The sequence below is a fragment of the Diceros bicornis genome, chromosome 22, assembly GCF_020826845.1.
Source record: "Diceros bicornis minor isolate mBicDic1 chromosome 22, mDicBic1.mat.cur, whole genome shotgun sequence".
NCBI classification, from domain to species: domain Eukaryota; kingdom Metazoa; phylum Chordata; class Mammalia; order Perissodactyla; family Rhinocerotidae; genus Diceros; species Diceros bicornis.
The window spans coordinates 59,754,289-59,769,194 of record NC_080761.1 but is presented as its reverse complement, the minus strand read 5'-3'; the positions used below and the strand labels follow the sequence as shown (position 1 = coordinate 59,769,194).

The 14,906-nt window shown below is 37.6% G+C and overlaps 1 protein-coding gene across 1 annotated transcript in view; it reads left to right on the top strand.

The window, feature by feature from the left end:
• The window catches only part of MFSD14B (major facilitator superfamily domain containing 14B), a 76,753-nt gene that overhangs the window by 23,513 nt on the left and 38,334 nt on the right, over positions 1 to 14,906 (top strand). The window contains exon 2 of the mRNA XM_058566124.1: positions 6,895 to 6,990. Within this exon, the coding sequence (XP_058422107.1) occupies positions 6,895 to 6,990 (96 nt within the window). The remainder of the gene's footprint in view (positions 1 to 6,894; positions 6,991 to 14,906) is intronic.

The following is a 14,906-nucleotide window of genomic DNA, read 5'->3' as shown; positions in this document are numbered from 1 at the left end:
GTGCAATGATTCATTGGTTGGTTGCTATGTCCTGCTTTGAATGAAATCCCAGGGAGTACTTGTTTTGCACCTCAGGAGAAAATCACAGCAGGCTTAGTTAACAGAGCTGAGTCTAGAAGTTGTTTTCCTTCTCAAGCAATACAATGTTAATTCCATAAAATAATAAAATTAATTATTCAGTGCTTACTGTTTCCGATGATGGATAGTATACAATCTTGTGAACAAAATACTAGGACCATGCCTTTTTATTGACATACAAGCTAACTTCTAATATGCTAGGAAAATCATCACTAAGTTAAAAAATCCCTGCACTTAGCACCCTGGAGCACCCTATATATGAGAGGCAGCTCCAAGACAAGTATAGACCTGCAGCTGCTCTTGGCTCTTTCTTTTTGGGGTTTATGTTTGAAAGAAATGGGTCTTAATCCATATAAATGTCTCATCAGCTTTAATCCCTAGGCTTCCTTTCCTTCAGTATCAGTTGCTTTTGAAGATCTTTTCTATAAAGGAGGAGGATGCTCTTTTGGGATCTCTTACACGATTTTGTATATTCCACTTGCATATATATGGAAATGTATATATATATACATGTTTCTTTAATTGTGGTAAGATACACTTAACATAAAATTTACCATCTTAACCATTTTTAATTGTACTCTTTGTTACCGTCCAACGTGGGGCCTTCTGCTTGCCACAAGACATGGAATAGTCAAGAGGCAAGGTGGTAGAAAAAGGACCTTTTTATTACAGCTTGCTAGCAAGAGGGAAGATGGCCGACTCATGTCCAAAAGAACCATCTTAAGGGGGCATGAAATCTTACAGCAGTTATGTAGGCCATTGGGTTATTGGGGAGGGGGTTAGGAATGTTGACCTTCTGGTGTTACAGACTGGGAGTGCCACACCAGATCTTTCAGTTTCCACTGATGATGGCTATCAGCATAGATTCTCTGTTCGGGGGTCATCACATTCCTAAGGAACTCAAAAAAACAAAATTATCTCATCGCAGCTGAGAGGCACATGCACAAGCAGGGGTCGTAAAGTCTACAGAGCAGTTAGATCTCCTGGAAAGTGCGCATCCCACTGGGTTAGTTTGTCAGAGGTCATTCAAAGTTACAATAGAGTTTTTCTTTTCTACAATATGGCTTCCCTTATGTCAACCTTGTCTTGAGCTGGTATCAACTTCCGTAGTGTTAAATATATTTGTATTGCTGTGAAACCAATCTCCAGAACTTTTTCATCTTGTAAAACAAACTCTATATGCATTAAACAAAAATTTCCTTTTTCCCCCTCCCCCCAGCCCCTGGCAACCACCATTCTACTTTTTGTTATGCATTTGACTACTCTAGAGACTTCATGTAAGTGGAATCATACAGTATTTGTCTCTTTGTGATTGGCTTATTTCCCTTTGCATAATATCCTCAAGGTCTGTCCATGTTGTAGCATCTTCCACTTGCTTATATTTTAAGTCTGATGACACCCATGCTCCCCTGCCACTGACACTGTGAACTATTTATATTTTTTTTAGTCTGGCTTTCAAAAATTGAGATCTCAGCAATTCTTGTTTCCCTTTTTGGCTGTAATATCTATAATACATAACTACTCAATCTACTCTTTAAAACAGTAAACAATGATGTTTGTATGAAAATTATTTTTTAATCTCACAAATATTTTATTGAGTCATGTGTGGACCAAGGAATGAGATTGGAGAGCTAAAAAAGAGACCTCAAAAAAGTCTTAAGAGTTTAAACTTAATCATGAAGGCAAAGAGGGGTTGTATCAATTAATAATTACTATATAAGAAACTACCCCAAAATTTAGTGGTTTAAAACAACAACCATTTATGACAATTCTTTGGGTTAGTAGTTTGGGCTAGGCTCAGCTGGGGGCTCTTCACCGGATTTGCTTTGAGTTACTCATGCTTCTGCAGTCATCTGCAGGCTTGATTGGAGTTGGGTGATCTAAGATGGCCTTGCTCCTGTGTCAGGCGGTTGGTGATGGCTGTTCACTGGTTGGTCTAGGGGGCCTCAGTAGGGACGGATGCTCATCCTCCTGTGCCTAGAAGAAGTCCATGTTGTCACTTCACCAAACATCTGTTGGTTAGAGCAAATTGTTAAAGCAGCCTAGATCCAGTAAAGTAGAGAAATAGACTCTACCTTTTGATGGAACTGGCAGCACAGTCAGATTGTGAAAAGGTTGTGTGTATCGGAGTGGAGGCATTTGTAGCTTATTTTTTGCAGTCTTCCACAGGAGTGATAGGATGAGATTTGTATTTTAGAATGATTACTCTGAGTGTATGGTCAAGGAAGATTTGGAGGAGGCAGGGAAGAGGAGTCAAGGCAGGATTAAGAGGCCATTGCATCTCTCCCATGCATGGGAGAGATGGTGATATAAGTTTGTAAACACATCACCACACACTTTTTATCCTCTGCTTCTAAGCATCTCAAGATATTCCGTACTCATTTATAAAGGGGCAAAATGGAGCGGGGAGACATTGAGCTGATCCAGAGAGACTGTCCTAGATCAGGCTCAACTAGAGATAATCAGTTAAGTTTTGATAAAGCCTCTCTAATTAGCTCAGATAATTTAAAGGAGAAACCTGTGACACTTCTTTTTTTTCATCAGTGTACTGACCACCAAGATCTTAGGAAGAATTGGAAGGCAGGCAGATTTATTTTTGTCACCTTCTTATATCCAGTTGCCCACACAAAGTTCCTGCCATACCAAGGCCCACCTGTCGTGCTAAATTTCTCTCATGTATCATTGGTGTTGGCAAGGGATGAATGATAGTTCAATTAAAGTAATTTATGTAGATGTGAGAGTAAGAAGTGCATTTCAGAAGAGATATTTGTTAGTTTAAACAATTTCTAATTGATATATCTAAACATGTTATATGTGAACAAAAAGGTGGGTTGTCTTTTTTTGCAAGGTGTTAAAAATAGCATAATAGTATAAAGATATGGTTATGTGTCGCTTAATGACAAGGATATGTTCTGAGAAATGCATCGTCAGGTGATTTCGTCATTGTGGAAACATCATAGAGTGTACTTACACAAACCTAGATAGTATAGGCTCCTATACATCTAGGCTATATGGTACTAATCTTATGGGACCACTGTCGTATATGCAGTCTGTTGACCGAAACATCGTTATGCAGCACATGCTTGTATATGCACATATGCACACAGGCTAAAGTGTGTGTATCTGTTTTTATATTAATCAGCATTGCAGCCACATGGATGTCTATCCCAGTGGTCTCCATAAATAGAGCTTCATTGCTTGGGAAAGAGCACCAAACCACAGAAACTGCAAATAAGTAGGGTAGACTTCCTATGCTTCCTACTGTGAGCTGTTTTTAGAGTTTTTGCAGATTCTTATATGCATCATGCATGATAAAATGAAAGATTCCAGAGGACTAGTTAGAGTATTTGTTGACATATTCACCCACTGTTTGGAAGTAGTTGCTTTGCAGTGTGGGATGGGTCACTATCAGAATTTTCGCCCAAATAATTAGGAAATTATTAGTAAATGCATATAGGCTGTTTACCTTTTTACATTTATTTTTGCCACCATTTCTCCTACTTTTGTTTGTTTTTGCTGTAGATTTTAAAATAGACTCCAGACATCTTCTCATTTCACAAATACATTACTATGTATCTCTGAGAGATAATGACTTTTTAAAAAATTCTTACTTCAGTGCCATTATTACAACGAGTATAATTCTTTAGTATCATCTAATACCCAGTCCATTTTCAAATTTTCGTGATTGATTCAAAATTGTCTTTTTTTCCATTTTGTTTGAGTCAAAACCCAAAGTCCACATATTGCTTTTGGTTAATATTTCTTAAATTCTTACAGTCTATATACTAACATAGTTCTCCCTCCATTTTTTTTTTCTTTGCCCATACCATTTCTTTTCTTTCTTTCTTTTTTTTTTTTTTTTTTGTGTGAGGAAGATCAGCCCTGAGCTAACATCCATGCCAAGCCTCCTCTTTTGGCTGAGGAAGACTGGCCGTGGGCTAACATCTGTACCCATCTTCCTCTACTTTATATGGGATGCCGCCACAGCATGGCCTGACAAGCGGTCCATCAGTGCGCGCCCGGGATCCGAACCTAGGCTGCCAGCAGCAGAGCATGTGCAGTTAACTGCTATGCCACGGGGCCAGCCCCTGCCCATACCATTTCTGTGTTGAAGAAACTGCATCATTTGTTTATAATTTTTTTCTACATTCTGGGTTTTCCTGTTTAAAAGAACGGAGAAAAGATGTTAGTCTCAGAAGAGATCCTTCTTCCATCTCACCTGTACTCTGTTGAGTGCCTGTTACTAGAGTGGGCTGGAGAAGGGCTATTTGGGATACATCATTGACCAAAAATCCTTTCCTTAAACATGGCAGTTACATTCGCATTCCAGGGAACAAAATGAATCGTAACAAAACAAAAACAAAAATGTAAACAAAGTGAATCGTAAAGTTAGTTAGAAATTCTCTAGAAAACAATAGAGCATAACAAGGAAATAGGGAGGTGTAGGACCTTGTTGGATGTGTAAGATGTGTGGCTGAGTATAAGTTGTGTCAGAATGTGGTAGAAGCTGTGGAGGCTGCAGCAGAGGAGTAACATGATCCGATTTACATTTAAATCATTTAAAATACATTGAAATCAGATTTCCATTCAATCTGGCTGCTGTGCAGTGCGTGAAGGAGCAAGGGTGGAAAGCTACTCTGTAATCTGAGCAAGAGATGGTAGAGGATCAGACCGAGGAGAGCCAACGAGGGAGAGAGGAGTGAAGGACAGTGGCAAGGTTTCTGGCTCCAGCAGCTGGAAAGACTGACGCAGAGGGCCTCAGAAGGCTTAGTCACAGGCAGAGGCTGAGTAATTGCTACCTTTTCCATTCACCATTCTTTTGGTAAAGGACTTGTGAAAACTGGTGCTTTTTGAGGGTTATGTTAAAGGCCTTTTGATTTTGTTGTTGTTGTTGTTAGATGATTAAATGGTTCTTTTTTTTTCTTTTAAACTTGTAAAATGCTTTCTGTTTTGCCAATGTTTTATTTAGTGGCATTTTAACTGCTTATTATTAGACATTGCAAAAATTTAGAAGTTTGTAAGTTGGATTTTTAATAACAGTTGTTCTTGGTTCTTTTTGAAAAATTTTAAAACTACAGAAAATTGAAAGAATAGTAAACTGTTCCCTTCATCTAAATTCAGCAATTAACATTTTGTGACATTTGCTTTAGAAAGTAAATATGTACCAATTTTTTTTTTGGCCAAACCATTTGACAGTGAGTTGCAGACATCAGGGACACCCATGAAATTTAACATTAATGCTATATGATTATCTAATATATAGTCCATATTCAGATTTTTTCCTACTGTCCCCTTTTCGTCTAGGATCCTCCATTTGGCTGTCAGGACTCTCATCTCCTTTAATTGATACTGGCTCAACACAAGGTTGACATAAGGGAAGCTATATTGTAGGAAAAAAAACCATATTGTAACTTTGAATGACCTCTGACCAGCTAACCCAGCTGGCTATGCACCCTCCAGGAGATATACATGCTCTGTAGGTTTTGTGACCCCTCCGCACTCCAATAAGTTGATAACTTTGTTCTTTTGAGTTCCTTAGGACTATGATGATCCCCAGGCAGAGAGTCTATGCTGATAGCCATCATCAGTGACAACTGAAAGATCTGGGTGTAGGGCTTTGGTCTGGTCTCTGATGCATATCTAGTAAAATAAAAGATTATCAGGCACTTAAGACCAGATGTCTGTCCCTACCTGGAGATCAGATGGATGCCTCCACCCGGAGACCAGCTCCCTATATAACTGGCCTGTAGTCTTTGTTCTATAAGATAGTTCTTTCAGACATTAGTCGGCCATCTTCCCCCTTGCTAGCAAGCTGTAATAAAATCCTTTCTCTCCTACCACCTTGCCTCTTGACTTTTGGCATGTCTTGCAGCGTGCAGACGACCTGCCTTGGGTGGTAACATAATCTGTACAAGTCTCCCTACCTTTACTTTTGTCTTCTATGACATTGACATTTTTAAGGAGACCAGGCCACTTGTCATGTAGAGTGTCCTGCAATCTGGATTTGTCTGATCATTTCCTTTTGATTAGGTTCTAGTTAAACCATGCAGATGTACTTTTACCTTTTGAAGACTTCAAAATATAAGCATAGGAATAGTGTGGGTTTTACAAAGTCTTTTATAAGTATCACTTCCAGTTACTGCCAAGTGCTACTTAGCAAAGCACCTGATCCTGTAATAAGCATTGTCACAGAGTGAAAGAACATTAAATTGAGCGGAATTTTAGATTTCATCTCCAGGAGTCACAAACTACAGAAAACTAGCAGAAGAGGCACAGTCTTAAAACAGAAACAGAAAGCTGGATTTTGACACCTTTAGGTATGGAGTGAGTTTTCAGATTGGACCTAGTCCTTATTGTTCTTCCCCCATGCCTATTATTTAAATCGTCTAGGCTGCCCCTGAAGCTTTTGAGCATATGACCCTGATGCACACCTCTCTCATTATGTAGCTAGGGAAACTTCAGGCTTAGAGGCCAAGTTGCTGAGGAACACATAGTTAGTGAGAGATAAAATAGTCAGGTCCTAAAACCTCAGTCTCTTAAAGACCTGGTAGATCTTCCACCAAAGCTCCAGTGACTTGCATTGATGGGACAAATGGAAAGTCTATAATCTTGGCACCTTCTATGATTAGGGAAGATGAAGGGATTTAGGGATACCACAGAATGAAGTTTTATCTTAAATTGTATAGTTAGGTCTGAAGTTTATTTTATACAGGGTTTTTTTTTTTTTTTTTTTTTTTGGTGTTAGATACCATTTTAGGATAATGGATTTCTTATATCTGTTTACTGTGTTTCATAATAACTTTCTTCCTTTTTTAGCTACAAGGCTTTGGCCGACCAAGTGTATACCATGCTGCTATTGTCATCTTCCTTGAATTCTTTGCGTGGGGCCTATTGACAACTCCAATGTTAACCGTAAGTATTGCTAAACTGGGTCCTTGTTTATGAGAGCAAAAGAGAAGTTCTTCAGCATATGTCCCCAGGGCTATATGTCTAGGTATGTCTGAGAGTAGCTCTTGACAGTGATTTAAGACAGCTTATTCCATTGGGTTATTTCCACTGTATAGGCTGTGAACCACTGCAACAAAACACCTGGGATGCTTGTTAAATATTCCTGCGTAGCAAGGTGCTCCCAGTGAACCAGAATCTTAGGAGTGCTGTGAATGAACTATAGATATTTAAGAAGATGGTTAAGATGCCCTAGGGGAAATTATTGCAAAGCTTTGTTGAAGTTTGTAACTTACTTTGTATAGATGTAATGGCCTTTGACTTAAGAATGTAGTAAGTACCTTGTAACGCTGAATGTGATAATTGTAAGAATGTCCAAATTTTCTTTTTGGGTAGCTTAGCTACAGCCATTTCTTTGCAGAGGCTGTACTAAATTTCTTAGCAAGAACTTGGATGTTTGGTGCATGGTGTGGTTAGAGGGAAGAGAGGTGCTAAAGAAAAGATGAGGGGGCGCTGGCCTGGTGTTGCAAGCAGTTAAGTGTGTGCGCTTTGCTGCTGGGGCCTGGGGTTCGCCGGTTCGGATCCCGGGCATGTACCAACGCAATGCTTGTCGAGCCATGCTGTGGCAGCGTCCCATATAAAGTAGAGAAAAATGGGCACGGATGTTAGCTCTGGGCCAGTCTTCCTCAGAAAAAAGAGGAGGGTTGGCATCAGATGTTAGCTCAGAGCTGATCTTCCTCACCAAAAAAAAAAAAAGAAAGAAAAGAAAAGATGAGGGTGCAGATTTTAGGTGCCTAGTAAATATTTAACACTTAATTTTTATAAAGATATCTTTTAATTGGCCTTAAATTTCAGTTGTCTTAAATTGTCCTTTTTTTTTTTTTTTAATAATTTTAGTTATTTATTTTTTTCCCCCAAAGCCCCAGTAGATAGTTGTATGTCATAGCTGCACATCCCTCCAGTTGCTGTATGTGGGACGTGGCCCCAGCATGGCCAGAGAAGCGGTGCATCGGTGCGCGCCCGGAATCCGAACCCGGGCCGCCAGCAGCAGAGCGCACACACCCAACTGCCAAGCCACGGGGCCGGCCCAATGTGCTCATTCTCTTTTTCTGAGCTCTTGGTGTCGCTAAATTAAGCTAAATATCCTTTACTTTCCTATTTCCCCCAGCCTTTACACCACAGTTTGTTGTTTCTTTTTTGATGTGGAGGGACTGGTTCACTCCTCCTTTTGAAGAGAAAGGTTTTCTCTAGCACATCCCCTCCACTTTCTGCCTTTTCTGGTTGGACAGAAAAGTGATAATGTTAGGTGGTTTGATAAGGAAGGGACGAAGTTAGGGTTTGTTTCATTACAACTGGAGTTCATTTATCCTCTTCTTTATGTTAGGGTTTACTATTGTCCGATTTCTAGTTCTTAGCATCTTGAATCTTTCACCCACTATGGTGTAACTATTAGGGTGATGGTTCGTGTGTTTTCTTATTTTTTCCTTGCTGTCGCTAGCGGACAGCACTCTGTCCTGTTTCCATCAGGTGAGAAAAACTTGAGGTCAGGATTTGAAGATACAGAACAGTACATACATATTAATATTTTGTCTAATCTGTCTCTGCATCCTAGCACTCATTAGGACACTCTCTTTAAAGTAATATCAAACAATTTACTTCTTAGCCATTTTCTTTGTAACATTTATTGCCTATCTCATGTAGCCATGTCCTAGATTACAACTTTAATTTGTTAATTAAGCACCATCAGAAAGGTCTTCACCCCAATACACTGAAGCAAATTTGTAAAGTTGGCCTCACACAGTGGCCTTACCTTCTAGTAGTAGTAGTTTGTACATAAAAATGACCGCTCTCGTCTTACATCCCTGCCTGACATTCTACCCTCTAGTCAAAACGTGCCTCCCCTTAGAGGGCCTGATCTCATTTTAATGTAAATAGAGTAATCTGATTAAACTAATTTAAATGTCTTCAGATATATTTAAATAGAACACTTATTTCAATAAAGATGTACTTAATATTAGTTCCTGTAAGTGAAGAATTTTATTCTTGTAATTTGCAGATTTTCTTTTGCAAGCTGGCATTCATGAAACCCTGCTAGAGACTCAAGGACTCAGTGTTCTCCACTATGCCATCTTCTCTATATGGTGATCTAATAAGCCAAAGAACACTCTTTAAACACTTTCCTGCCACATTCAGTTTTCCTATCCCTTCTTCCTCACTCTCAGAATATGTGCCCATTCATTCAACAAGCATATATTCTATCTTATCAGCCCCTATTTGCTCTGCAGTCCAGCTCTTCTGCCTCTTTCACTTAATCACTGTTTCCTCTTGGGAGTTGGGGTGGATGGGAGGGGACAGGACTATTTGGCAGGCATTTTTGGCATAATATGCAGGCTCTTTGTTGTGTGACTTGCTCTCATGTGAAAAGGAAATAAAGTTCTAACTATAGTCACATGGAGACTCTTCCTTTCTGGAATCACAAGATGTTCCAGGCTCGTCTTACGGTTTCGATAGATTTCTAATGACATTTTAACCAAAGTACCCAGAATTTGTCCTCTTATGTACATCATAATGATTAAAATGAGGTAAGTAGCACTCACTAAAACTATCTATAATATATGATCACAATGTGTTAAATCTTTGCTTTCTTTTGCACAACTGACTGTTATGATATAATGAGCATTAACTACATAGATGCAGTGACTTTTGCTTGGGATTTATTTCTTTCCTATTATTGTCTGTTGTATGTTGTAGTCTGTAGCATACTTTTATGTTAATAAACTTGTGAATGCTTAAAAAAAGACAATGCTGGTTTCCAGCTTTCCTGATCAATACAATTATAAGAAGAGTTGACATGAAAATATAAAGTAACCATTGGTGGATCTCCTTATCTTAAAATATGATATATAAAACATTTGATGTGCTTTCTGATTTTTTAATAGATTTTTTTCAGCACTTTTAATATCATTATATTGCCTTTGGCATCCATTGTATTTGATTGGAAGTCAGCTATTAATAAGTATTGTTCCTCTTATGTCAGGGGTCTGAAAACTGTTGCCCACAGGCCTATTCTGGCCTACTGCCTACTTTTATGTGGTCTGTGCACTAAGAATGATTTTTACATTTTTAAATGGTTGGAAAAAATCAAAAGGTATTTGGTGACACATGAAAATTATATGAAATTCAGATATAAGTATCCATAAATAGAATTTTGTTGGGCTACAATGATGCCCATTGAATGTGGCTGCTTTTGTGCTACAGTGGCAGAGTTGAGTAGTTACAGCATAGACCATGTACTCTGAAATATTTACTATGTACTATATATCCCTTTACAGAATAAGTTTGTCAGTATCTGCTGTATGTGGTGATTCACTTTGTTTTTCTTGCTGCTTTAGAGATTTTCTCTTTGTCTTTCAACAATTTGACTGTGCTATAATGTGTCTAGGAATGAATCTCTTTCTATTACTTTTACTTGGGGTTTGTTTAGCTTCTGGGATATGTAGATTAATATTTTTTATCTAATTTGGGAAGTTTTAGGCCATTATTTCATCAAATATTTTTGCTGCCCTTGCTCTCCTCTCTTTTTGGACTGTCATTACACATCTTTTTACACTTGATAATGTTTCTCAGGTCTCTGAGGCAAAGTTAATATTTTTTCCAAAAATTATTGTCAAACTTCTGACTTTTAACATGACAATATAAGGAGGTCAACAAATTCTCTCCTAACGGAGCTGAACAAAACAGTCAAAAGCAACCATTTCAGTGCTCTGGAATTCAACCAAAGGCATTAAGCTACTGACATTTAGGCAAGAACAGTGAGTGTGCGGTTCTGAGCTGTGTCCTTTTGCTATAATAAATTGTAACCGTTGAGTGTAACACTTTCTGAGTTCTGTCAATCCTTCTAGCAAATCACTGAAATTCATTCTATTGTTGATGGACATTTGGGTTTCCACTTTTTACCTATTACAAATATTGCTGTTGTGATATTTCTTGTATATGTCTTTCGGTGAATGTGTATACATGTTTCTTGTAATATATACCTAGGAGTAAAATTGCAGGGTTTTGTTCAACTTCAGTATATACTGCCAAAAGTTTTTCAGTGGTGGAACCAATTTACCCTCCAGCCAGCCAGGCTCCACATCCTCGCCAACAATTGGTATTTCATTTTAGCCATTCTGTTGGGTACAGGGGTCTTAATTTGCATCTTCCTAATGATCCATGAAGTTACCTCCCTTTATGTATATTTATTGGTCATGTGAATATCTTCGTGACATGTCAGTTCAAGCATTTCATCTATTTTAAGTAATTGGGTTGTCCTTCTTATTTGTAGGAGTTCTTTATATGTTCTGGACACAAGTTCTTTTTTTTGCATGTATGTACGTGTGTGTGTGTAAAAACATACGTATTTACTGCTAATATCTTTTCCGCCCTCCTTGGATTGCCTTTTCACTCTCTTAATAGTGTCTTTTGATTAACAGAAGTTCATCATTTTTATGTAGTTCAATTTATTAATTTTTTCCTTATAGTTAGTGCTTTTTAAAAATCTTAAGAAACTTTCTTCCTCCCCAAAGCTTTATTGGTTTATTTTTCACACATAGATCTACCATCCATCTAGAAAAAATCATTGTGTTTTGTAGGGGTCAAGATTCATTTTGGTTCCAGATGGATGTATAGTTGAACCAGCATCATTTGTTGAAAAAAATCTTCCTTTTCCCACTGTATGTGTCAACTTTGTGATAAATCGGGCAACCATATACATATGGATTTGTTACTAGGTTTTGTATTCTTTTTATATATATGTGTCAATACCATGCTGTGTTGATCTCTATAGCAATATCTTGATATCTTGTATAACATTTGTTGTTTGGTTCTTCTTCCCCAAGATTGCCTCGGCTATTCTAGGTCTTTTGTTTATCCATATACATTTTATAGTCAACTCTTCGATATTCACAGAATAACTTGCTGGGAATTTTGATTGTGATTGCATTGACTATAGATTAATTGGGGGAGAACTGACAATCTTTACGATACTGAGTCTTCTAATCTTTTTGGTATATCCTCCTTCTGTGTAGCCTTTAAAAATTTGTCTGAATAATATTTTGTATTTCTCAATGCAGAGATTTTTCACTAGATTTATTCCTAGGTATTTGATGGGTTTTGATGCTATTGTAAATAATTTAGTTAAAGGTTTACTTTTCTGGTTTTTTTGTGGCTGGCACATAAAACAGCAATTTGTTTTTGTGTTTTTTTTTTTCCTTGTGAGGAAGATCAGCTTTGAGCTAACATCCATGCCAATCCTCCTCTTTTTCCTGAGGAAGACTGGCCCTGAGCTAACATCCGTGCCGATCTTCCTCCACTTTATGTGGAACGCCGCCACAGCATGGCCTGACAAGCGGTGCTTCAGTGCGCGCCAGGGATCCGAACCCCGGGCCACCAGCAGCGGAGCGCACGCGCTTAACCTCTACGCCATGGAGCTAGCCCCTGTTTTTGTGTTTTGACCTAATGATTTTGTGTTTGTGTCTAATGATTTTGCTAAATTCACTTATTAATCCTAATAGTTTTTCTGAAGATTTTTATATACACAATCATATCTTTTGTGAATAATGATGGTTTTTGACTTTTTTCTTATTGCATTGACTATGACAGTGTTGAGTAGAAGTACAGTGTTGAATAGAAACAATCATAATGAGCATCCTTAAAGTATGGATGATCTCTGGTAGAAAGCAATCTAAAATTCACCACTAAGTATGATGTTTACTGTAGATTCGTTTCTGTAGATACTCTTTATCATAGAAAGGAAGTTCTCTTCCTATTTTGCTTACAGTTGTTTTCATGAATGAGTGTTAAATTTTATCAATGAAGTTTCTGCCTGTAAGCAGATAATAGTAAAAATTAGATTTTTCCCTTTATCCTGCTAATGTGGTCAGTTACATTGGTTTTTGAATGTAAAGCCACCCTTGCATTCTTGGAATAGATTTCACTCAGTTGTGATATATATTTTTTATATATTGCTGGATATGATTTACTAGTATTTTTTTAGCGTCTTTGCCTCTATAGTCATAAGAGATTGGTGTGTAATTTTCTTTTCTTATAATGTCCTCATCAAGTTTTAGTGTTAAGATTTTGTTGGCCTTACGACAATTAATTTGGAAAAGGTCTCTTTCTAGTCTCTGGAAAAGTTTGAATGAAATTGCTGATATTTCTTCTCTAAATGTTTGGAAGAATTTGCCAGGGCTGAAGTTTTTTGGTTTTTTGTTAATTTAGCAAAGATTTTTAATAACATTTAATTTTTAAAAATGAGATGTGACTATTTAGATTTTCTGTTTCTTCTAGTGTCTGTTTTGGTAACTTGTATTTTTCAAGGAATTTCTTCAGTAAATGTATAAGAGTCTAGTTTATTGACATAAAGTTGTTCATAATGTCACCATTCTTTTTTTTTGAAATGGAGATATAATTGACATATAACCCTAGTTTTATATATATATATATATATATATATATATATATAAAATAATATATATATTAGTTTCAGGTGTACAACATAATGATTCGGTATTTGTACATTACAAAATAATCACAGTAAGTCTGGTTAACATCCATCACCATCCATAGTTAACAAAATGTTTTTTTCTTGTGATGAGAACTTTTAAGATCTACTTTCTCACCAACTTTCAAATATGGAGTACAGTATTATCAACTATAGTCACCATATTGTACATTACATCTCTATGACTTATTTATTTTATGACTAGAAGTTTGTACGTTTTGACCCCTTTCACCTACCCCCTACTCCGCCTCTGGCAACCGGCAATCTGTTCTCTATATCTCTGAGCTTCATTCTTTTTTTTTTCCAATCTCACATAAAAGTGAGATCATACTGTGTCTATCTTTCTCTGTCTTATTTCAGTTAGCATAATGCCTTCAAGGTCCATCCATGTTGTTAGACATGGCAAGATTTCATTCTTTTTATGGCTGAATAATATTCCATTTATATATATATAAAGAATAAATGGATATGTGGATATATCTTACAATTTCTTTGTCCAGTCATCCATCGATGGACACTTTGGTTGTTTCCATATCTTGGCTACTGCAAACAGTGCTGCATTGAACATGGAGATGCATATGTCTTTTTGAGTGAGTGTTTTTGTTTTCTTGGGATAAATACCCAGAAGTGGAATTGCTGGATCATATGGTAGTTCCATTTTTAATTTTTTGTGGAACCTCCACACTGTTTTCCATAGTGGCTGCACCAATTTACATTCCCACCAACAGCACACAAGGGTTCTCTTTTCTCCACATCCTCACCAACACTTGTTATTTCTAGTCTTTCTGATAATAGCCATTTTAACAGGTGCGATATCTCATTGTGGTTTTGATTTGCATTTCCCTGAGGATTAGTGATGTTGAGCATCTTTTCATGTACCTGTTGGCTATCTGTATGTCTTCTTTTGGAAAAATGTCTATGCAGATTTTCTGTCTGTTTTTTTTTTTTATGTTTATTTTTTATTTTATTTTATTTTTTTGTGAGGAAGATCAGCCCTGAGCTAACATCCGTGCTAATCTTTCTCATTTTGCTGAGGAAGACCAGCTCTGAGCTAACATCTGTTGCCAATCCTCCTCCTTTTTTTTTTTTTTACCCCCCAAAGCCCTAGTAGGTAGTTGTACGTCATAGTTGCACATCCTTCTAGTTGCTGTATGTGGGACGCGGCCTCAGCATGGCCGGAGAAGCGGTGTGTCGGTGCGCGCCCGGGATCCAAACCCGGGCTGCCAGTAGCGGAGCGCGTGCACTTAACTGCTAAGCCACGGGGCTGGCCCAGTTCATTCTTTTTTGTAATATTCCTTGTGATTTCACCTTTGACTCCTGGATTATTGGCAGTGTATTG